Raw genomic sequence first — 25,630 nt, 5'->3', positions numbered from 1 at the left:
TTCACTATTGTTTTGATATTTGGAGGGTAACAAATTTATGAACTCCTTGAAATTGTCCGGGTTGGGGTGAACGGAAGTCGTCAGGAATTTTATGAGCGCCTCAGAAACAATTCTATGTGAATGGTTTTTACAAAAAAATGTAAACGTTACGACAGCTATTGAAATTTTGGAAAATTGGGAATTTTTAATTCCAATTTTTTGGGGCAAATTGAGAAGACTTTATCGGTTTTATAAACATTAGATTACATAATGTAAATTATTGATAAATAATTAACTAAATAATTAACTAAATAATTAAATATGTTTATGCTGTAGATTTCTTGCAGCTGATATTTGAAATTAAATTATATTTATAAATCTCGGTTACAGGGAATTTTTATAATAATGCTTTCTCGATGTAGAGTTGTTAATTTCATTACTCGTTAATGATCTCTCCTTCATATAAATCCCTGATGTTGTTTACAGAATCGAGGAGATGTTGCCTCTCTGGTGCGAAACCTCTTGGGTCCGATCTACGGTGAAAAAGTGCTGGATCCACTGACGAGACAAGCGAGGGACATTCTGGTTTGTGCTTATCACGGCAACCTGGAGAGCTTCGTGGACTCTTATCTCTCACCTGCCTCCATTCTCCTGAGCGAAGTAAAAAGCGCCGTCACCGAAATAGTGAGTCCCTTTTTACTTTCATCCGCCATCTGCCCAACGAGACGAATCACCCAAAAAAGAAAAAAAATACCCGAAACAAAGAAAAAAAAAAACAGAACAAATTCCCGTGATAATTCACCACTCGAGGGATCACTCCATTTATTATTTCGCCTGCGGTGGGGTGTTGGGACATCCGTAGATTGAGTGAAAGTTTTTTTCAATTGATCCGATTATCGAATCGTCAGAGGGACTCGGTCTACCCCGACGATGACGAGGTGCAACTGAAAATTGCAGTTGTGAAAAAAAAAAAAAACAGTTTCCATGGTAGACACGTATAAAGATAAGAATGGGATGTATCCCCCTATTTTTTTTTGTTTCAATTTCACCCTCGTACGGACTTTTAATTGCACGCGGGTGATTTAGCATTGGAATGCCCAACCGGAGGAAACGAGTGTAAAGATAACGAGTGCAAAGTAGTTTTTGGCCGGGGTGTCGACGATGGCACGGCGTTAAAAGTTTTTTAATCCCAGGTGGAACTTTTCCATCAAACCGAAAAACGATAGTGGGATTCCCAGAGAGAAGAGAAAAAAAGCCACTGAGAGAGTGAATGATATTTTTTCCCACCTCTTCTTCCCCTAGCACTTGGTAATTACGTAAAGTATTTTGAGGGCATGTGTACAAGGACAAGTGAGGTACTAGGGTGCGGAATGATTAAATAGGCTAACCGCCAACGTCCTCGATCGCATTTTCCAGTCGAGCGACACACCGGAATTATCATCATCAGCTGACTACCCAGTACTCCACGATATTCCATCCTTGTACACAGCTACGATTGGGTGTAACGTCCCACGCGTTTACTTGTATGTTTCGATAGTTGTGTGTGTCCCTTGGGTACGAGGTTTTTTTTTTTCCCCTTGTCCCTTCCCTCGCGGATTTAAACGGCCCTCGGGTTCACCGAGGATTTACCGGTTCTGCGCTTGGCGGAAGAAGGCGCGACAGACGTTCTTTCAAACCTTTGTTTTGTTACACATGTTGTGCGCACAGAGTACTTCGACTGGGCAAAAAAATCTACCTCAGTTCAGGATATTCTTGATGGAAGAAAATATTTTTCTTGGCCCCTGGATCTCGACTGCGGGTAATCCAAATCGAGATCTGAGACTTGGAGTTGTGGACAATTTATTCTTCAAGTCGATATCTTCTCAGTTTGAATTTTTTTAAGAAATCTCGGTTATTGAAAAAATTAATTGCGTAATTTCGATGGATTTTTCATCAATTCAAAATTCAAGTGGATTTTATATTCGGTTTTTAGGTTTGAAATTTCGAGTTTTAAATTTAAATCGGTAATTTATCATTATAAATTCCCAATTTTCTTGGATTTTGGTGATACCTTAATGATAATTAGTGATTGGTTTGGGTAATTGAAGAAATTCCTGGGAGTGTGACATTGTGACAGAAAATTTGAAACAGTGCACACAAGAACCAGTCCCTCCAGCTGAACTGAACTGATGGTCAAGGGAGGGGATGATAAAAGGGCGATGGTGGGGATGTTGAAGCAGAACGGGTTTGTCAGAGGTAGAGCTGCACCAGAGCACTCTCCCGTGGTGGTGCGCCACGCCATCACCTCAGTTCACATCGCGCTCTACTCTCTCGTCGTTTTCACATCTCCAATCCATTCAGCACTTTCTGTCATTACCAATTGTCTAATTTTCCCCGCGTTAAAGTACCACCTGAAGAGCGCACAATTTTTTCTGCAATCCGTCGGTTCCTCGTCTCAATTTTTTTTCTTGAACTGAACGCCTAAACTTCTGAATACTTGAACACCTGAACACCTGAACAGCTGAACAGCTGAACAGCTGAAAAAGTGGAAGAGTGAAGAAGTGTAAAGGTGCAGGAGTGCAGGAGTGTAGAAGTGCAGGATTGCAGGATTGCAGGATTGCAGGATTGCAGGATTGCAGGATTGCAGGATTGCAGGATTGCAGAAGTGCAGAAGTGCAGAAGTGTAAGATGAATGTTGAAAGTTTATTTGAGTGACTGCTGGTGAACAAGTGAAAGAGTAGAAGAGTGAAAGAGTGAAAGAGTGAAATAAGACGGATCGATGGGATCGCGTGGCTGATGGAGGGGTAAAAAATTGGCGGGGGAGACAGGACTAAGAGTGAAAAGGAGGATAACATAGACACATGCATAAAGAGGAGTTTGATATTGGGTTGGGGTGAACGAATGGTCGTGGTAGGTCAGTTACACCGGACTGTTGTTGGCTCGGCTGGCGTCTCGTCGTGGTGAATGGTTCGTGTTAGCCACACTCGTGGGACCTGCTTGGTGAGCTGACCTTCGGTCGTCAATGATTTTTTAAAATACCTCACGTGTGTGCGTACAACACATTTTATCCTCAACCTCGGCATCATCGGTTATTTATTGTTGTTGATTTTTTTTTTTTTTTTGAATTCTCAAGCGATCCCTTGTTGGAGTGACTTAACATCGTCGAGTGTTGTATAGTGGCAGTAAAAGGGTTTTATACTGTGAAACCAGTCGTTGGGAGGACCACCCACAGTCGAGTTCCACAGCGTGCCAACCATCACCTGGTAATGTCCTTTAAATTCATACCGCCCATCGTTAATAATCTCGACTATGTTATTTGTAACTCAGTCGTTTCAGTGGATTGAGAGGAATATCCACCTTGACGATGTGAGTTGTGATTTTTCGTTCTCTCGTTTCTGGAGTGGAAAATTTTTCGGGGTATATTTTACACGAGCGTAATTACAGCCCGTCAACGAGCCGACTGCACAACCTAGTGAGAAATTGCATGTGGTAACTTTGGAGATACTCAAGTATCTGTGGAGTTGGGGCTCGTGCGAGGTGTACTTCATACATTCAAAGGGGATCTTGTACATTTACGAGGTTATTTCACATTCGTCTTCGTCGATGATGATGATGATGATGATGCGCCTGGCAACTTTTGTGAGGGGCATTCGTGTTTTACGACAGTATGGAAAAGAGGGGTTCGATCAAAGCGGCACCATTTTTGGCACAAATATATACCGACGTTCATTTTTTTTTCATCCCCTCCAATATATCCCTCATATTCGCCGGGAATTGACTGAGAAAAAAATCATAAAACTTGAAAAAAAATGGAGTAACAAAAAGGGGCCATGCATACTCAATGAAGGGAGGGAATTTGTTATGGAAAATTGAGGGAGGATTGAGATGACAGAGTATGAAAAAGTAACGGGTGGTAACGAAGTGTAGAATATCCGTTCTTATCTCAGTCGGCGATAATGACAGGATGCCGGGGGAATTATTATGCGGGTTAATATGTATAACACGTGCATATGTGCGTATGTATATGGTGTGTATATCTGGTTGGGACCCCTTGAGAGTGAATATATCTCGCGTGTCCGGTACATTCCGAAGTGCTGCCCACACGCTCGTTGGCATGCCTCCTTATCCCCCGTTCTTTCACACCATTTTTATCCTTTTTTTACCTCTCTTTCACCTTCTCTCATTCGGTCTTTCCCCTCGTTTTTTTTCTTTTTTTATTAGTACCTACTCGTTTTATTCACCTCTCGTTTCTCTCATTCCAGCCAAAATGCCCAACTATATGTGGCGAGTCAATGGCGCGAATTCTTGTAATCGTACCGGCATGACGCCTGCGCGTAGGTGGACTCATTCCATTCCACTTTTCATTTTTAGTTTCAATTTATCTATGCTAATTTCTTCAATAGCTAGTTGCATTTAGGGCAAAACGAAAGTTACCACTGAATCTCGATTTTTTGTCATGGGGAAATCTATCCATTCGTGCGACGGAATTAATGGGTTTTTTGGATTTCTCTGTTTTTGTTTATTTCGGAGAAAGAAGTGAATGTGTCGTGGAGTTATATATTATTTTTCCAGGAATTTTTTTCACCACCTTTGAGATAATTATTCCTGGAAATAAAATGATAAATAGAAATGGATGTAAATGAATTTTTCTTCAATCCAGGGAATTATTTTAATGGGAAAATTTGAGGATTAATTGAAAAGGACAATTGTCTCGGGTATTTGGATGATAAATAGTTTTGTCCTTGAAAAAAGGATTATTTCTAGAATTACGGTATATTTTTCAAGACCTCGGTCTCTGCGCTGAATATTTTTCATGTCAGATTATTAGTTGAGTTTTCTTTGTCTGACGATTTGTACGGGTCATTTGCTCGGGTCAGCGATTGAAAACGAGAGGGAAGGCACGTAAATGAATCAATAGAATTATGATTACGATTACGGGGTCAATGGCTGAAAGTGCGGTCAGGCTGATTGATAATTTTCGGTTGCGTCAGGCAGATCAAAACCTACGGCTCTGATTGTCGATGGGTGTTGCTTATCGGGATTTCGCAATTGAGCTAATTATTGAGCTAACTTCTTTCGACTTGGGGGGCTTTTTTTTTTATCCTGGTTCTTTATATGGGTCTTGGGTGGTACTTGGGGGGCACCACGTAGGTGGTTTCTGAGGGCATTGGTGGCTGCTCCATGACGCGCGACCAGCCGGAAAGCGATAGTGGATTTTAAAGCCACCGATGCCTAAAAGTAAGGCTCAAGTTCCATGAGAACACTAGATTCTGTACTTCAAGGAAAAAAATATTTTAGTCTCGACTTCTTTTACTGATACTGTTGAAAAGAACTTTAAATTTTCATCTCATTAGATTTATTTTTTATTAATCCATCGTTCGCGCGTTCATTCGAAATGTTTGAGATATTTTTAGATATTTCGAGATATTTTGAGATATTTCGAGATATTTCCGGATATTTCGAGATATTTCGAGAAAGAAATTAAATTATAAATCAAATCATTTTTTGTATATTTTGATTATTAAAAAAGCAATTTGATTTCAAATTGCCGCGGTTTTTTCAATATTTGAAATTTTGTGAATGAATGAGTAAATAGAATGAATCAATAGATTAATATTAATATTATCAATGGAATAGTGTAATTTTTTGACTGCGCAGTGAAACAAAACCGGAGATTATAGAAACAATTAACTCGTCCGGTCATTTTCTGGTGAACAAGTGATTTGATATGTTGATGTATTTAAACAATGAAGTCATTGAGGGAATTCTTGATTCTCCTAATGAAGCGAGGATAGAGTAACATGAGGGGATTTTTTCGCGGGTTATCAAATTATCTCGATAATGAGAAATTCCATCAGGGGAAAGGCGGTTTGTCAAGATGAAAGTCAATCAATTCGGTAATTTATTAAATAAATTAACGAAGTGAGAATGAAATATCCGAGGCAAGTTGGAATTTATTTATAGGAATTTTCAGGAGTCCGGGGATTTAATTCAATTCATTCAAGTCATCAGATGTTTAAATATCTTTAATGAATTTATGCGCTCATATTAATTATACCCGAGAAAGAATTCCTCAGAATTTTCCCATTTACTTTGAATTTCCCACGATTGATGCAAGAATTTTCTCACTTGTTTCAAACATCGCTCCAACCGAGTATCCGGAAAAGAGTTTATCCGGAGGAATTACGTGAAACATTAATGAAAGAACGCCAAGGCTCAATGAAACAATAATAAACAAAATAACCTTGCATGCACTACATTGAGTACCGAACTATTTACGCAAAGTACTTTATAAAATTGCAGAATGAATTCCGGAAATTTCAATTGAAAGATGCGATTTTTTCTCGTATCAAAAAAACTATTAACCATTTACAAACAATTCTCGGTTGTTATCCCCGCAAATCTAATTGCTCTGATAAATTAATCGACTGCCGAGTAAATTTACTAGGGTACAATTAATTATTTTTCTGAGCGCCACTAGTTGAAAAAAAAATAATAATAATTGATAAAGTGATAATTGTCCATCAGTGCACAGCTTGAGCATGATAGAAGATGGCAGGAATAATTTCCAAAAAAAATAATGAATTTTTGAAAAAAATATTTTCTCGTGGTGTAAACAAGTTGGGAATGAATTTCCATGGCGGATGACCACAGCATTGTCGCCATTAAAATGCCGTTGCTCTGAGGCAGCCACAAATTGAGTCGTCGTTTGCTGGGCATTACTCGCACGTACATATTCGTTGTAACGATACAATGTTCCTGATCTTCTCGGTTGACTGCATGTACGATGAAAACGAATACGGCAGCAAAAGCGCGAGAAGCTAATTAGGCGAGAGCGATACGCGTTGATATGCCACGGAGAGGAGTAACTATTCGCTGGATAAGTACGATGCAACGAGTGTTATAAGAATAACCATACGACTCTTCCCTGTTATACCCTTCCTACAACCATTTTAACTGGTGAATAAATTTCCGCATGGCGCCATTACCCAGCCCCATCCGTCCTCCCAATTTAACCGCTTTTTATTTCATTACGTGGGTTAATTCAAATTCAAAATTCAAAATCCTACGAATTATTATTTCAAATTGAATATTTATCGAGATGTATCTTTTTCTGTTGAAATCCACAAAAGCAAACCCCGAGACATGAACAAATTGACGTAATAAATCATTTGAAATTTTTGGAAATAATTACCCTGAAAAGTTATTAGTTCAGATAATTTTTGATGGGGAAATTTTTTGGAAAAATTTTAAATACGAAAAAGAATCCGGCCACCGGGTTGCCGTGGTTTTTTTTTTGCGGAGATTTTAGCCAATTGAGCTTGTGAATTATTCAAATCTCCACGATTTTCACCGAGTGGGTCTCCCCGTTGGTAATTGCGCATCGCCGGTGCAATTTTCGTGGAATTCATCCGGAAAAAATGACTTCATTACCCCTCCAGGGTAAATTCAGACGGTTGTAATCCGGTTCCCGGCGTTGTCGTTTTGGTATGTTGTATGATACAAAACCCGTGTGGCTCGTCTCAATTCCCCATGTCGTTTTAACGTCGTAATAACGACTTCGGCACGCAACGATACTCGATACGTTGAGAATAGTGAGAAAACCGGTGGTAAATTTGCCGATGCAAGCAAGAGGGAGAGGAGGAAGTGAAACCGAGGTACTCGATGTACTCAGATGCGACACGCATATTCCACATGTGGTGTACATGTGTAAGGGATAATTTGCCGATTTGCCTCCGAGTTGAAAGAAAGTAAAAGAGGGGAATGAGTTAATGAGCCGGTGACAGGTAGAGGTAAACTCCAGAGGAGTACCTGACGCGTGGCCACATTGCCCTGTCATTACTTAGAGAGTAGTAGCCCACAGCTAAAATCAATTTATTTCATCCAAAGTGTGTTTAGATATTCACCAGCTAAATGTCTAATGCCAATGCTCGTTGCGGTTGTCAGTTACACTTGTGACCGTCATTTTACGCACGGTAATCCGCCGTTCCAATCCGAACGTACACTCGAATTTCAGAATATTCCTTCAATCTTTTTCTGCTTCTTTCCCTCCAACGGTATATCCTCATTTTAAATTCTATGCACTTATCCCAGCTGCATCTCCATTCAACGTTCAAATGGATAGAGAGTTTTAAATGAGAATGGAAATCCTTTTTTTTTTGACCATCGCCGGGAGAAAGGAATATAAATGGCTCTAATCATCGGGAAATTCTGGGGGTTTATCATCATATTTATTATATATTATCATTATATTTATTACATTCTCCTACAATTTCCTCGAATGTCTAAAAAATTTCGCATTGTGTGCATGGCCCAGAAAATTTTTTTACAAATGAATTTTCCGACATTTCACGAGCAAATTGAGGTATTTATTTTTATTTTATTTTATTTATATTTTAAATAACCAATGGGTGGGAAATAAACTGAATAATCTAATTATTGGCAAAAATTCGAAAGTTCACGATTGCAAGAAATTTTATTTGCAGAAATCATATTTTTTTTCCGCGTGTCCACGATTGTGTGAAGAAGGTATAGTGGATAGTTTTACCGGGAATAGATGAGGGGGACCTGGGTCTGCGATCAAACCCGGAAGAAGCGTGTGGAGTGCCTACGGTGCCTGATCCTGAACACGGGACAAGCACTCTCGCACGCCATACCCTTTCCACCTCATACCATAGCTGAGTAATCTTGGGTGGAATCGAGTGAGGTCCCCCCGAAAAATTTCCAGGCACGAACCCAACCTAAAAAAAATGAGAGAGCTATAATTGATATCCAATTGTTAATTATCCAAATTATTTTAATAACAAAATCGAAGGAGTTTCGCATGGAATAATAATGGAATAAAACACGAAAAAATTGTGGTTTCAGGATGACGAGTCCCTGCCAAAAGGTTGGCCACTGACCCTGTCAGGTATTGGCCTGATACTTCATCTTGGAGAGCTGGAGTCATCATCGCTGAGACATGGAGAGTGTTATCTCTGCGTGAGAAATAGTGTCCCGTCAGATTCCACGAAGTCAGAGTGGAGTATCACCGATACAGTCGAGGTTAGCACTGGTGTAGACTTTCGATATTAATTTCCATGAATTCAATGGGTATCTCATTCCCCCTGGGTTTATCGAGAGGCCAAGCATTCCGCGAATCTCCACTCGTTTATTTACACCAATCGGACATTCACTGCTGGTCAGAATGTGATACTAAGTGGTTCATTTATTGGATTGTAATAAAACGTTTATTTTATCCTCATTTTGATTGAAGATTGCTCTCGTGTGGAGAACGTCGATGCGTACCAGAGGAATACTCGACTGGGAGAACGAGTTCATAAACAAGGAGAAGGTTGATGGTGGAGGTAAAAGGAACGAGGATACACTGGGTTCGACGCTCGAGCCACCGCATGTATTTTCACCCATCGCAATTGTCCAAGAGGTAGTAACCGATGAGGAGTACAAGCTGACTTGTCCCAAGCTACCAACAATGAGACTTGAGCAGCGACAGACTGGCAGACGCAAGGAGGAGGCCAGAATGAAGATCGAGGATCTCAAGAGGCCAAATTATCTCGAGTCTGTTATCAATGCCACGAGATCGTCGGATTTAACCGATGATGACAGCTCAGATGAGCTTGCCAATCTCATTGGCACTCTTCTACTCACTGTTGAACGTAAAATAGAGCGTGTCAGCATCGATGACATAATATTTCCCTGTCCTGCATGCAGAAACATTGACACTGACGATCCATTACTCGGCTGCAAATGCAGCGGTCTCGAGGACACAACTGGTCACACCGATGATTGCGGCTGCGGTAATGCCACGGAAAAATCGAAAACCTTTGAGGTCGCCGGCATAAAGCACATTGACAGTGACGACGAGGAAGAGGTCAGAATGGGCTTCGGTGAGTTTTCATATACCAACTGTTGAACAATTCACCGGAAGTCATTTGCGTATTGCAACGTCCGGTCGTTCACGTAACCTTTCCACACCTTTTATTCAATTGCAGTTGTTTCTCGTAAATGCCATTTTAAAAAAATCACATCGACCATCTCAACTCGATACCGTTAGCATTAACCGATGATTTATTACGGAATTGCTTTTAATTTCACTGGATGGCTTTATTGAATTGTGAAAGAACAATGGAATTATTAAAACGGGAATGATAAAAAATTAACTGTTGGCGAGTAACAGCTGACTCATCGATACTCGGGTCATCGATTCTCATATTAGATTGTGTTTAATTTTCAATTGAGTGACTATCTCGAGTGGAGATGAGGAAATAATGGAAAATGGTCGCGTGTGCCTTAAACTTGAAACGATTGCGACTCTGTTGTATGTACTCGGTGGAATTGTCGGGTTGGGAACGCCCCAACAATTACGGGCATCGCATTTCATGAGTTGAGACTTGAGAGGAGGTTGAGAAAAGAGGAGAGAGATAAGAGGGAAGAGGTAAGAGGGAAGCGGGTTGCAGTAGTGCCTCCCGGCATTGGCTATTGCTATTCGACGGGTGGTCCTTCCCATTCTGCATCTTTTTCCATTCCATCCACCTTGTTTTTTAAGCTCAAACAACCACCTCTTCCACCACTACGTCCCTCTCCTCCATACCTCACCGCAACTTCGATCATCCCACCTATCTGTTTAGCCGCCAGAGATAGGTTTTACCACGCGAGCTATCCTAGACAGCTGGGTTTCCACTCGTCAGTTTCCAGTTTCCATTTGAGAGTTAATCACTTCCGCTGTGTACGAGTTATGGGGCCATTTCAGTCGAATTATTTCCATCGATCATTATTCAGATTAGATGGGTGACGATCAATAAAAATTATAAGCCTGTTGAGGAAATCAACGCGATATTGCTGTATGGAATTTATGAATCTGTCATTTTTTGAAAATTATGTCGTCAGGGGAAACGTTGAGGGAAATTGCAGAGGTTTTGACAATTATTCCAGGAAAATTAGGAGAAAGCGGGAAGAGTCAGGTGACTACTGTCTTGAATTTCGAATTAATCGAAAATTCAAGACCGTCACTGGGTGTTGAATATTTCAGTAGTCAAATGGTGTAGGGAGATAAGTTGACTTTAACGCTTTTCTTAATTGTCGAGTTATCTCGAAGACTGTCGACACAAGGAGGAAGCAGTAAAAGATTTTTTCCAGTCGGTTGAATTTCCCAGGAAAAAATGTAGATATCTCTTGATTCTCTGGCATTAACAGTGTAGATAGATGTTTAAATTTGAAAAAAAAAGGTGAAATTTCTTCGATGGTCTCGACTTGACTTGATGAATTTGTACTTGCAGGGGCAAAGAGACTGGAGGAAGTGCCATCGCCGAGGTCAATTCACGATTTGCCAGAACGTGTTCTCCATTGCGGCCTGCGACTGCCAGGCAAGTGTTGTTTAATTAATCTCTGGAATCTGTAGTTTGATTGACAAAATGGAATGAAATGATTTAACCAAATGGAGTGGAATGACTTTCTGGCCGTCGGGCTTACCTACTTACCGCAATCGTGATCCCGCTCGTGTCTTCTCGAATGCATCCACAAGACTCCCCCCCTCAGCCTTTGGAGAAGACTTACCCACCGTCAGCGTGTCAATAAAGTCGAATTCAGGATGTGACCCGGATCCCAGGATATCCGAACGTGGTTATACTCTTTGGAGAGTTTATATAGTAGGCACGAATATGTGTCGTGCCTGATCGATAATGCCCCTCTCACTGACTCAACGAATCAATTTAACAAAAAGCTATTTTACTGTATGAGATTATTATAAGGAAAATTAAATAGAATTTTTTCTTTATACCCCAGGATATGCGGACGACGCGAGTGGCAGACTCGTGCTGGAGTTTGAGAACGAGACAACGGGGAGAGAAAAAATTTGCCCGAGGGAAATTGCATCATACCTTTTGTACCTCGCGAGACTACACAGGTAAAGCTGCAAGTAAAACAGGGCTCAATGCTCGTAAAATCAAAGGGACTAGATAAATTCTTCTCACTCCTCGTTCTCTCTCATTTTTCTTCTCTCTATTTTTTTATTCCCCCCATTTTTCTCTCGTTTAACGCAATGATTTTTATTTCCCACAGTTCTGATCGTACGAAGAACGGATGGACACTAGTTATTCGAGGAGGTAATGAAGAGGATCTGGAGACATTAGACCGAGCACTTGTACTTGTACAGGGTCGTGTGCACGTGCGTCTCGCTCTGTTACTGCGAAATAATCAGGACCAAGACCAGTCCGTCGACTCGCAATTTCCCCGGAGTCACGTCAAGGTAATTTCACCCTGGATTTTAAAACCCACATCTTTATTTGTACAATTGTTATGTTACTGAGTTTATCGATTCAATTAAATTGACGGTAATAATGAGTTATTATGTTGAATGAATGGAAAAAAAGGAGAGTAGGGAGGGAGGGAAAAAAAGTGTAGGTTGTATGGGGTAATTGCCCTTCCCCCATTGTCGATCAAAGTACATTTCACTTTGTGGATGGACTCGGGACCATTCAATGGGCCCCAGCAGCCACAGCCCGCATTTTCAGTCGTTTCCCCCTTGTGTCCACTCTTTCAATTACCAATTGATCCACCTCTCCCTCTGTTTCTATTCTTATCGTTTGCTTGTGTGCACCATTTAAACGACCACTCGGAAGAGAACCCCCCAAGATCACATTGCCCATCTAATTCCAATCGACCAACCGTAAGATTTCATTGAATTTCATTTGTATCGGGTTGTATTGAATTCCATTTCAGATATCGAGCGTCGATGATGCCACGATTAATCGGCGATTCCCCCGGAGAAGGGACCAACCATTTGATCAGGACCAGTGGATCGCTTTTTACAAGGTAAACAAATTAATTTCCACCCGCAACATCAATTCCTCTATTTTCCATCAAATAACAATATTAGTTGTTTTTATTTTTTAATTCGTCAGTTTGATGTACAGTAGATTTGATGTTTTATTATAGTCGCACTTTTCAATTTTTTCTTTCGCTAATCTTTCGGTTCCACTGCCCTACATTTGGAGTCCAAGATGTAAAAAATTCATTATTTCCTCCAATGAGGCATTAAATTCCGTAAAAAATGAAGCCGAAAAATAAATTCCACTCGTATTCGAATTTGCTATGAAAAAAATCACGTTAAGATCGCAGCGAGCACGTGAGGGTGATCTCATATAGTCGGATTCTCTGAATTCACTTCCTCTACATCCCCATGCACGCGACTATAACGAGAGTCTACTGTATTCAAGATGTGCCTTTGAAAAAAATTATTTCGTTCAGTGTGTTGAGTGCATTTGCATTGCTCTCGAAAAAAAGCGAGAAATAAATAGAAAAAGAAAGAAATAAAGAAAGAAAAAGAAGGAAGGATGAAGTATAAACGTGTCTTTCAGGAATATGACTCTGTGATGTCAGACTGGCAGGCATCAGGTCGTCGCCTAGTGCTCGAAATGTCAGAATTAAAAGACAGCAGTAATGTGGGCACCTCCCTGACACCCCTGAGTCGTCTCCTGAGCGAGTCATCATCATTGAGAAGTACCCGAGAGATGAGTGAGGCACTGTCTCTTCTGGAGGATCGTGCTGCACCAGTGTCACACCTGGAGTACACAGTGGGTGCAGTGAAACGTGCGAGACGACTAATGGACGAGGTATCCAATGCAGCAACAAGACTCGAGAGTTCATTCGAGTCGCGTCGGGCTACAATGAGAAATTTGGCTGTTCTACGGACGATTGAGGAGCAGGCGAGAGAGGTAAGCCTGATGACTGTGAGAGGTCGAGAGACAGGTCATTTGCATGATGAAGAGAAAATGACTGTATGGAGTGTGTAGCGTAGAATCGTTTGAATCTCCAGACAAATGCGTCGTTTGCTCTTTGTCCAGCTTGAACTGCTGTCTAGGATAAGCCATGGGCACAAAGTAGCCGTACCTAGCTCTACCTCGATACCATTGTTATATCCTGAACGCTCATGCAAATAAGTGAGCGCACACTGGCTACTCCTGGATACAAACTCTTTTGCCATACATGACGCCTTATAGGCAACTCAGAGAGGCATTTTCTTACTCGGCAGCCCTTTACTCCTCTCTCTTTCTCTATCTCTCTCTTTATTTTTATCCCTCTTTATTTTTCTCCCTCCTTCTCCCTCACACACAATTGCCCCCTTTGAGATATTCCAACGTCGTGTGTGCAATGGCTCTTGTATACACCATGATAAAAGAATGAGAAACATTATCTCTCTCTTTAAACTCAAATATCCTGCCTATGAATGATAGGGGGATGGGGGGTGTGAGAGGAGGGAGAAACAATTTACAATGGGAGCTGAGAAAACATCGAGAAAATGAAATCTATTCAGTATGTTTGAACGGTTAATTGTGCACACACGAGTGGGGCTTTTGTCATTGATTCTCATTATTTTTTTTAAATGTCTGATTAAATTCATTTCAATAAAATGCACTAGTGATAAGATTGAGGGGGAGGGAGACAAAGAGAATTGGCTGAAAGGAATTCCTCGGGCATTATACATATAAATAAAGTCTAGGCACGCGGCTAGCGATTGCGAAAGTTAAATAGTTGTCCCTAAAGAAACGCCGAAGGGGTTGACTTTATTACCATTGCGCTTCTCTCTGTTCTCTTGTGAAACAGTAGATTGCGCAAATTTGTTTAGATCCGGTTGGCGTGGTTCATTTTGTTTAGCTCCTCATTTTATTTTATTCAATCGTCATTTGAGATAATGAAAGCGGAAATCGAGTGGCCGCAATTGTAGATGATTTTTCTATTTCATGAGCAGATGGGCATTGAACTCAATTTAACTGAAAAATTGTTTTATTTCGGGGTTTATTGAAAATCGGGGAGAAGTGAAATTAAAAGGCCGAATTCTTGAGAGTATCTGAATTATGAGAAGTGCGTTTCATTAATAATATTTTGACGCGAGGGCGGCAGGTCCTTGGCACGGCCCAGTGACCCGAATTTGCCGGGAATTTCTGTAGATGAAACGATTGAAACCCTCAGGGCCCATCCGGCCCCGAACTCCACCCAAAACGATGATCCACTGACTAAAGAAAGAGCTCCATTTTTCTTCCATATTCCTCATGATTTTTGCTTGATTTGCCGTTCAGCTCTTGTCTTGGATATATATTTTTTCGGGGTCGTGATCCAAATCGCCCAAAGCGAAAACGAGAAAACGAGAGCTCATGTGTGTGCGGTGTTCGCTCATTTGGGCCGAATGTACCGCCCGCCCCAAGAAAAATTGAATCCTGTCTCAAGACGTTGCCTTTTTTCTCATCTTTTCGTATCTCATGTTTCATGCTCGCTTTTTCTTTTTTTTTTTTTGCTCAATTATTTTTTATTCAACGCTGCAGGTACTTTCTTGGCTGTGCAAGAAGGGAGAGGATGTACTTGCGAAACACGCCAGACACACGGCAACGACCCTCACAGCAGCACGTCTGCACGAGAGGGATTTTGAGAAATTCTATTTTGCATCTATGGTGAGTGACTTTTTCTATTTTTTAAATGACCGATAAATGGTAGAGATCTCCTTTACCAGTGAATGAATGGGGAACTCCCTGGGTAAAACCAACTCATACCGATTTCAGACAATAGGTGCCACCTACCGTTAGACCGATATTTTCCGTGGGAAAAAAATATATTTTCAAAGTACAAACTCAGAGTAAATATATTCTCAACTTCCACAGAATGAATTTGTCATTTTTCATATCAGCACTGACGTTTAACGAAAATATTAAGAAAATTTTTGATAAATCGATTTTTCCCCATTGGATTCTTCATGAAATATCTCTGAATATATGAGAGATAGCAGATTTTTTGTGAAACATCTTTTGCAGCGGGAAAAAAGGCCTACAAAAATGGTTTTAACAAAAATTTTGGGATTTCTCTTAGATTCAGAGATATTCCTCGAAGAATTCATCTCGAGTACTCATATATTTTGGATTTTCTTCATTTTGAGAATATGAGGAATTTGTGAATATTATCGATTTTAAAAATATATCGAAACGATATTTTTAGTATGCGCACTCCCTAAAATTATGAATTATTCGATATTATGTAATGAGAATCAATAGAGTATGAAATTGGCTTTTCAACACCTCAATTTCTCATTGAATTGCTCCACGAAATGATCCCCAAAGTGCTCACCCTTCATTACACATGAACGAAAATGACTGGTAATTATTTGACGAATTCAATCTAAGAAGAGTTTCACTCAATGCCCAAGTTTTTCAATGGTGTAATTTGCTTGTGACGTGGGTACGTACTTGCACCAATTGCACTTGGATTATCGATCGAGGCCGCATAATGCTCATGCTCCCCTTTTGCACCGTAAATTACTCTTATTCATGTGTTCAAACAAAAAAGTGAAAGAGAAAACTAGGGGGTTAAAAATAACAGCGAGATTAAAAAAATATATAACAACAGTAATTGAGGGCATTCGATCGTTTGTCGAGGGAATCAACGCCGGATCAATTGGTATTTGTTATGCAATGAAATAAAGGATGAAATAGATCCAGATAAGGGGATTGGAGAGACCTGATGTACTTGCGTGTCACGAAGACGTTTAAAAGCTGAGTTAAGACGATGTTCGACCGGATTACGTTCGTTCCGGTGACCCGATTGGGCTTTAGCATACCTTCCAACGTGTCGAGGTGACAACGATGTGCGTCGCTTCACAATTTATCATTTTAGTTTTATTTTTTCATTTCCATTCCATTCATTTCTCTCAGTTTTTTATTCAACAACGGATTTTCTATTTTTTCGATAACCAAATCCACGACCTTTCTCAACATTACTGTGTCATCGGGGACAACTCGTGCTTCATGTTCACGTGATAACGACAACTATCGCTGACACTCTCTGATAACAATTGGAACTCGTTTTTCCACTCAAACTTTTTTACGGAATTTTTCCTGTCAACGGGAGAATTGTCAGTGGCACTCTTCCGGTCACTTTTTTTTATTTTAGTTAAACCAGTGAAAAATTCCAGTCACACTGAATTTCAGTGGACAAATCATTCGTATGGAATTGGGGGAAAGTTGGAAATTGGGATCAGATCAGTTTAATATTCATAATTATTTTAATTTTATACGAGGAGAAAGCATTGAAGGGCCGTTTTTAGGGGATTAAATTTTCCAAAAAATTCTATTTAATATTCCTTCCTGAAATTAATCGCTTTTGATGTTAATCGATATTTAATAAAAATGTTAAACTCGATTCATCGCAGCTCAGAGGTTCAGAACTTTTTCAAATGAATTCTTCTGGATAATTTCTCTCGTTGACAAATCCTCGCTGGGTATGTGACGATGGTTAGTTTTTATATTCTAGATTGATATTTTTTCTTGGGAAAAAAATAAGGTAGAATCGACCTCGTCTACACAACGTTCTCGCACGCACGTTCCTCGTAGACGATGTCTTCAGCGTACTGATGAATTGGAAAACCTAACTGTACCCCATGGCTCCGTGTCATTTCTTCTGCTCACGTTTAAGAAATCATTTGTTCAACATTTATACGGGAGACTAAAAAAAATCGCGACATCCTAGTTAATAAATAATACACTCATAAAAAATTGGAGATTTGAAATAAAAATTTCAAGTGAAAACGTGCAATTTTAAAACAAATTACAAGTCACAAGAGATTTCTTCGGAATTGTGCATTGACGAATTTATATTATTTACATCTTAAAGGTTCGAAAAATTCTTAAGCTTTCATTAATAAACTATAAATCACAATTATCGCGGATTTCCGGTATTTTCAAGGCGAATGGAAAATGGAGGATGCGTTTTTAATTAAAATTAAATTGAAATTCAATTGAAATTAAGGCTGGGGTGGATTATCTATAGAAAAGATAATTTACTCCGAAATTCGGATTTCTAATTATTGTGGCAATTAATCGTTTTTTAAAATAATTGTTAGCTAGCGTTCTAGCGATTGTCAACAACTAGGCCGCTAGCTAACAATTATCGGAAAAAACGATTAATTGACGGAGTAAATAAAAGTCCCAATTTCGGAGTAAATTATCTTTTCCAGACAGTCCATCCGGGCTTTAAATTGAAATTGAATTAAAATTCATTTGAAGCTCACGATAAAAATTCATATGAAATAGTGACTGAAATAGTGATGAAATTCCGAGAGTATCTTATGAGAAAATATAAAAGTGCTTGATAGAGTGAATGAGAGGCAGTTTCCCACGTTCCTGCAGTAGTCTGATACGAATGGGTGCATGTATATGCATGAGGTTCGATACTTGAAGTAGTACTCCATGGTCTTGCTGGGAAAGGAGAGGGGAGTAATTAATGAAAGGGAGCGCCTTTGAAAGCGATCCGCTTTGCCACGCGTTCTCTTATTTTTCACGCCCGCTAAAATCAACTAGATTGCCACGCGATGACACGTGAGTGCGAGGACTTCAAGTCTCCCGATTTTTTCAATTAAATTTTCTTCACGGACGAATCCCTTGAGAACCGCTTAAATATTCCATTCGCGTGTCTTGAAATATTATTTTTTCGTTATTAAAATATCCCGACATTATACGAATTAATGACTTTTAATTGTTGACCGTTAATTGATCAGATAGGAAATTTCTACGAATTTATTATTCGTTATAGTTTATTATAGTTAATAACAATCATGAAGGATAATTAAATGGAAGCGAATGATGGAAAGTGTTTGTTTCATTGAAAATATTTTGAAGGACTCTGATGATATGAATTGCAATCTCTAATATATTTTTTGTGATTGTTTATTTGGAAGGAGCTGCATACCATCGACAGTCCTCGAAACATTCATAAACTATTTGACATTCTCCATCGTAGCTCTCGCATTATCCAGATAACTAAATATTCACCGAGACGTGAAACACTGATTCGTGCTGAACCACATCTAACTGAATTCCTGAAGAACCAGAAAATCCAGCGACCCCTCACATAAAATACTTTATCACTGCGAAGTATTTCAATTTTTTAGTCACACCTAAAATTGAAAGTTCCCCATTGAGCCGACAACCCAAGAATAAAGTTCCCTGAGCACGTGAAAATGTCCCTCGAGAGTCTAGAATCTCATGCATAAAATTTTCACAAGACCCTAGTGAAAATATTTCGGCGAAACTTGTCGTGCGCACATTCAAGATGTCAATGCACCCGCGGTGCCTGGCAATTCTATCTCTCAAACCCGTGGAGCAAAAGGTAAAAAACAAAGCCGTTGACTTTAGCTCGTTTTTTTTATTTAGTAAACACCAGGTCGACTCGGACAACTTGCACACAATCGTGAAGACACTTATCCCCAGAAGATGTGCCTCACAGTGTTAGTGCTACAAGCGCATCCCCATCTATGTAAAAACCACGTCTCCACATGAGCACAACTCTCCCCCCAAATACTTCAGAGAAATTGATCAAGATCATTTGCATTCTCTCGTGATTGCAGAACCGGGGAAAATGAGAAAAGAAAATTATTAACAACGGGAGATATCCCTCAGGCGTGTTTAACCGTGTGTTAAGTGGACAATTACATGTTTATAAAATCTTAACGTACACTCTACTAACCCAGTAAATTTCAACTGAAGATCCACCAAACAAGTGGAATTTTATCATGCACATCAAGATGACACAATAAATAATCAATAATCCCAAATTAAGAATAAAAAAATAATAAAAATGCGTTTTAAATATTAAATGCAAATTAAATCCAACATATATACTATAACAATAGAAGAATCAAGAACTACAGAAAATATTTTTTCAAGCCGAACCATGCACTCTCCAATTGCATGTGTAATTAAAAAAAAAAATGTTTAAAAAATCATTTATCTAAACCAAAAAAAAAAACATTCCTTTCTTTCATTGCGTACCATAAAATATAGACGCGGACGTCAGTACCTGGTGCAATAAAAATGATCGACGCATTGACGAAATGATTATAATGTATTACGATTATAATATTATTCGGAGGGATTTAACGGAATTAATGTGATTATTGTTGGCGATGGAATGTGGAGAGTGGAAATAGTAAAGGTGAGAGATAGATGTAGATAGGGACGAGGGGAGGGAGTGAAAAAAGGTGAGGAGTTGGGGTGAGGCTGTTGGTGGCTGGTGGCTGTTGGATTTGAAGGGAATGGCGGGATTGGTGCGGTGAGAAGGGGAGAGTGAAGCCAGGACCGACATTAGGAGACGGCTCGACCCAGCGTGGTAATACCGGCGTACGGCAGTAGGCCAACAGCCGTCGTCACGCACTCCCACAGTTTCATATCGTCAAGTATCACGACAATAGTGCACCACAGTGTCATCAGATCAATCAACATCAGAAGATTAAAGGCATTGAAGACATCTCCACAATTTTCCCATGAAATGTTAATTGAAGAAACGTTTTAATGTGAAAGTGCGCGTGCCCCTGACCATCCGCAACAGCCAAATGTCTGTACGTCATCTGGGAGTTATTTGACAGCGGATGATTGTTTCCAGGGTCAAGCGGAAAGTTTTGCCCCCGGAGGGGTTAAAAATATTATCGGGTCCAGGCACGCACTACCACCTGGTGCACATACGATTGATCACTTTCCCAAAGGGAAGTGCACAGATAGCTTTCACTTTTCTGTGCGGTATCGAGGAATACGAGAGATCATACGGCACACGAGGCACAATGGAGAGCACTGGATGTTGATGTGTTGATGAGGAAATGGTGGTGGTTGTCATGTATCATTTGATAACTCACGAATGTTGATAACGAGAGAAGAGATTGATAGGAGCGGCGGATGCCGTTTGCTCGCGTTTCGACGTCGGCCAGACGTCTCGGAAGTGTTGGAAGTGTCAGAAGTTCGGGATGAGGTTGGAGATGTTGTCGATGATGTGCGGGTGCGGTATGTCGAGGTGTCGGACGAGGTGGAGAGGCCGTCGAGACCGCGGAGGAAGAAGGACTCGAGAGGGCAATCCAGATCCTCGTCGATGGGTTCAAGTCTCGATTTGAATTCAAAGTTGATCAGGTTTGTGCCGGATGGACTCAAGAGGGTATTGTCCACACCCTATAACTTTGAGCACTCGCACTCACTACTGGCCAATACCGAGGCCAATCACATCCAGCATCGACTGGACAACGCTCTCAACGGCATTATTCCGATAAGATATCAGGTTGTTGAACCTGAGGAAAATTGTACGGGGGATGGGATCGTGAGAAATATCTACAGGCAAACGCATAAAGGCCAGAGTGATTGGATCCTTGAGGGGGACAATGATCGGGCATGCGTATTTCTTGGCTTGAGATCTTTGGATGAGGTTGATGCACCTAGTGTTGTCACGTTGACCCCAGAGTTGCTGCCACCTCCACGACCACCACGAAGAACCGAAAAGTCAACCAGACGCGATCGTCAACGGGCCAAATTACTCAAGAAACGGACAAACAATTTACGATCCACGTCCGTCCCCGTGAGTTCAATTCATTCAATTTTATTGAAATTTTACGGAAATTCCCAGTGAAATTTCTGCGGATAGTCTTAAAAATTTTAATCAGTCAGACTATTAGGAGTCAAACGAATTATCTCATCCACAGTGACTATAAAACTGTTCCTCAAAAATTATACGACCTCGATCTCATGAATAACATTTCTCTAAAGAGTTTTCCTTGTTCTACTTATGTGGAATTTTTAAGTACTTGAACCGTTTTTTTTATGGACTAGACCGTTGGGAGGCTACAAGGGCGCGGCTTATTTCGGATACCAGGGAAAAGAGAATCTTTTTAATTCTCGTCATGACAATGCGCAAGTCGTTTTCAACGTGCACTTGTGTGCGCCGAATAGATAGTGGATTGCACCACTTTTCGGGTCTTCGATCGTTTGTCGCAAGTTAGCGTATTCAACTCGTGTTCACCTTCGAATTACTCTGGGATTTTCCTCTTGAAAATACCTGTTTCTCCTCTCCACCCTCACCCATATTTAGCATATGACTTTTCATTACGTAAGAAAACTTGCGGTTGCGGTTCCGGTTCTCGATTATCCACAACGCCCAACGGTAGATTCACGCCTTGTTTTTCAACAACGGAAAAAAATTCGAAAAGTCTCAGCTCCTCAGTGTGAAAATATTATTTACTATTCCTCCTTTCTGCTATTTTCGGCCCTCAAACGGGTTCTCTGGGATTTTTTTATTTTTATTTCTCACATCTCTCGCACACTCTGTCATCTTTATTTTCTATCAGCTCATGCCAACACTCACATCCCACCTCCCCATCTACTATCAAAAAATTCAATGACAACTAAACCTAAACTAAAATAATTAAATCCACCCGTCAAAAATCGGGGAATCATTTCAGAGTTTCGCAGGAATTAAAATAATTTTCTTTTAGTGCAGAAATTATTTTAAAAAATCATTGTCTATTTATCTGGTAGTGCACTGAGACCCATAAATTTTCTCTATAAATTTTCTCTATAAATTTTCTCTATAAATTTTCTCTATAAATCTTCTCTATAAATTTTCTCTAAATTTTCTAACGATAAGATCAACTTATTCCAATGTAAATTCTCTTGTAATATTTATTAGTGCCAAGTAAATTGATTCCTCAGAAGAATTTAAGCTGCTGTGAATCGGACGTCATGTGCTGATGGGATTTATAAAAGGCGTTTCGTGCATATATATTTTCAGAGCAACACGCGTGACACGTTAGCTATTTCAAGGTAACGGCGTGGTTGGCGCCGACGTGGGGTTCACGCCCCCGTGCGTTATTGCGAGCGCATAAGTCCCGGGAATGTGCAATGCATCTAGCTCTCAACATCTATGCAAACTGGTGAACAAAAAAAAAACGTCGAAGAAAAACAATGGGCGAGTTAAAATTGAAGAAGGGAGTGCAGATGCACAAATGCACAATTGCACAGACGCACAGATGCCCAGATGCTGAGATAGATTGACAGCTAGATGGATAAAGATAGATAATAAACTTTATTGTTCTAATTTTGAACAGAGTGATCCGAGTATAATCCTTGTGTGAACAATAGAGAGATGAAATAAAAATGAAATAGAGATGTGAGAGCAATTGGTGAAAAGTGAAATGATAATTGATAAATGAGGAAAGGTGGAGGCTCCAGGGAAGGGTGGAGGGTGAGGAAGATGTGGATAATGATGGAAAGAGATGGAAAGAGATGGAAAGAGATGGAAAGAGATGATGGGGATAAAAGAGGGAGAGGGTACAAGTGAATGGTGCTAAATGCAACGACTATTGGGCTCTCCATGTGTCTTCCATTTGCGAAACTATTCCCTCCGATTATCGTGTCACGCTCAACCAAACTTCATGCTCACTTCACCTCTTTCATCCATCTTCCGCCTGCAAGTAAAATCTATACTGAAGATTCAAGGAATAATGGGGTAAAATTGATTTGGAATTCCCTTTTCCTGAGGAATGAGTCAAGCGTTAACACATGGAATACCCAGGCATTATCCCCGCGGACTTTCTTGAACAACTCGCATTCCGTTCTGGTCAGCAACCTGGGCTCACCTCCTTTGGGTTGAGACTCCCCACCTTCCCCTTTCCTCTGGCCCTCGCAAACCTTCTATATGCCACACGCCAATATAAACGCATTCCCTCCAACTCCCTCCGACTCGCCGTCAAAGTGACAGCAGAGGGAAATTGAAAGTAATGTACACTCAACATCAGCCACTTTCATCCATGTCCTCGCGGCTTCTCACTAAATTTCAATCTCTTTCTCCATGAGAAAATCGTTTCACCATTTTTCCATGATTTTTCGTTTTAGAATAATGTACTCTAGATTTTCTCGGAATATTTATTGAGTATTTTCAGAATGACAAGAGGGGTTTATAAAATATGTAGATAGGATAAAAAGTGGCAGTGAAGCATGTAATTAACAACTGTTATCCTCCCATTGGGATTATTTCACGCCTCTGTGGTACTTGAATTTCCATTGTTGTTGATTGTTACAGAGACATCTGGATAAGGGTAGTGATCTGGCCGAGGCAGCTGGTACGAGTGGTCTCGATGAACTAGCGAGATCGTTGCGGGAACATCTGAGGGATTTTGGATCGCGACTTGATGAGCGTCGTGAGACTTTGGAGGATACATCGCGATGCTGCCTCCTGCAGGATCGTGCCCAGGAGTGGGCGCACGAGGCAAGAAATTCGGTGGAACGTGCCAATCAGAAGTTCTACGCACAGCCACCAGCACCACTGCCAGCCGAACACTTTGCGGAGATGGTGAGCCTCGCGGAGAAGCTAGGTAATGATACCCTGGTGGAGCAGTGTCGAAATGTAATCAGCAAGTGCCAGGAAATTGGGGAATTGATGAGGTTACACTCAACACCAGACAGTCCAAGTGGTCGTAGAAGGTCTTTTGCCACTTCAGAATCAGCTGCTGAGTCCAACTCGTGGGATGATACTGACAGCAATGCTGGGTCTTGTCCCACTGAGAGTCCTGTCGGTGTCAGTGGTGGTTCTAGACCCACTTTGGACAATATCGCTGAGCTTGGCGAGAGTGGGGATCAGCAACTCCTGGAGACACCACCTCGCAGTCCCCCAAGGAGTCCAGCTGCTAGTAGACGTCTGGGAAAACCCCCGGTGAATTCACATCTTCAAAGATCACCCAGCATTGCGCCGGCCGGAATGAAAGCCAAGAAGTAATTCCATTTTCAATAATCAATCACGGAGATAAATTTCTTCTCGTTGGAAACTCAATGAGCTTCTGCCAGAAACTCACGAGCGAAGCGATTGCTGTTGTTTCATCATGACGATTTAATTATTTTCGAGGAATTTCTCTCCGGGCTGTTATTTAGATTATGGTCGGCAAATACCGGTGCTTCACATTTTTTATCTTTCATTTTTCAGAACTATTTTACTAATAATGAGGGAAATGATACAGACTGAGAGAGATTACGTCAAGTCCCTGGAGTACATCATAGAGGTGGGAATATATATTTTTCTTTTATCGAAGTGGCGAGATAGTTGCACTGATGGAACGTGAGAAATAATAAATTTAATATTTTCCCAGAACTATATTCCAGAACTGGTTAGGGAGGATATACCGCAGGCAATGAGAGGCCAGAGAAATGTTATATTCGGCAATGTTGAGAAAATATATGAATTTCACAGTCAGCATTTTCTCCGAGAGCTCGAGCAGTGTGAGCACAGTCCAATGATGGTTGGACAGTGTTTTCTACGGCATGAGAATAAATTTTATCTCTACGCCCTTTACAATAAGAATAAACCAAATTCCGACTCACTTATGGCCGAGTACGGGACAAATTTTTTCAAGGCTAAGCAGCTTGAGCTTGGCGACAAGATGGATCTTGCCAGTTATCTTCTGAAACCTGTGCAGCGGATGGGAAAATATGCCCTGCTTCTTCAGCAATTAGTCAAAGCAGGCACTGACCTCTCTGAACAAATGGCAGGCAAGGGTGACAATGGATCGGCCGAGGAAAGTAATGGTGTCAGACCGATTGTCGAAGGGGAAGCCGAGCTCAGAGCTGCTGAACAGATGGTGCGCTTTCAACTGAGACATGGAAATGATTTGCTCGCCATGGACTCACTCCGTGATTGTGATGTGAGTACCGGTGCACTCAGCCGTTTTTTTTTCTCTCCTCTCTCGACAGAACGTTAATTATTCAGTCCCCCAAAGGACGATCTATTGACGCAAGAACGCCACATTTTTTCAACCACTCTTGATTAGGGAAATATTTTATTGTGCACAATTTCAGTGTTGAATATCTCTCGATGAACATTTGATGTCAGT

General features: G+C 40.6%; 1 protein-coding gene across 3 annotated transcripts in view; it reads left to right on the top strand.

The window, feature by feature from the left end:
* LOC105273337 (puratrophin-1) overlaps positions 1–25,630 on the top strand; it is a 36,383-nt gene that overhangs the window by 8,163 nt on the left and 2,590 nt on the right. For 2 of the 3 annotated variants that reach the window (XM_011315726.1, XM_011315727.1), the window contains exons 3-14: positions 466–663; positions 8,827–9,003; positions 9,215–9,845; positions 11,235–11,321; positions 11,740–11,860; positions 12,016–12,202; positions 12,676–12,768; positions 13,314–13,670; positions 15,276–15,401; positions 23,830–24,518; positions 24,727–24,802; positions 24,890–25,441. In XM_011315726.1, the coding sequence (XP_011314028.1) occupies positions 466–663; positions 8,827–9,003; positions 9,215–9,845; positions 11,235–11,321; positions 11,740–11,860; positions 12,016–12,202; positions 12,676–12,768; positions 13,314–13,670; positions 15,276–15,401; positions 23,830–24,518; positions 24,727–24,802; positions 24,890–25,441 (3,294 nt within the window). Of the gene's footprint in view, positions 1–465; positions 664–3,146; positions 3,222–8,826; positions 9,004–9,214; positions 9,846–11,234; positions 11,322–11,739; positions 11,861–12,015; positions 12,203–12,675; positions 12,769–13,313; positions 13,671–15,275; positions 15,402–23,829; positions 24,519–24,726; positions 24,803–24,889; positions 25,442–25,630 lie in introns of those variants that run through there. The other variant, XM_011315728.1, reaches the window with a different exon arrangement.

The sequence above is a fragment of the Fopius arisanus genome, unplaced genomic scaffold, assembly GCF_000806365.1.
Source record: "Fopius arisanus strain USDA-PBARC FA_bdor unplaced genomic scaffold, ASM80636v1 scaffold00005, whole genome shotgun sequence".
Lineage (NCBI taxonomy): Eukaryota > Metazoa > Arthropoda > Insecta > Hymenoptera > Braconidae > Fopius > Fopius arisanus.
This window is presented reverse-complemented; position numbering and strand designations above follow the sequence as displayed.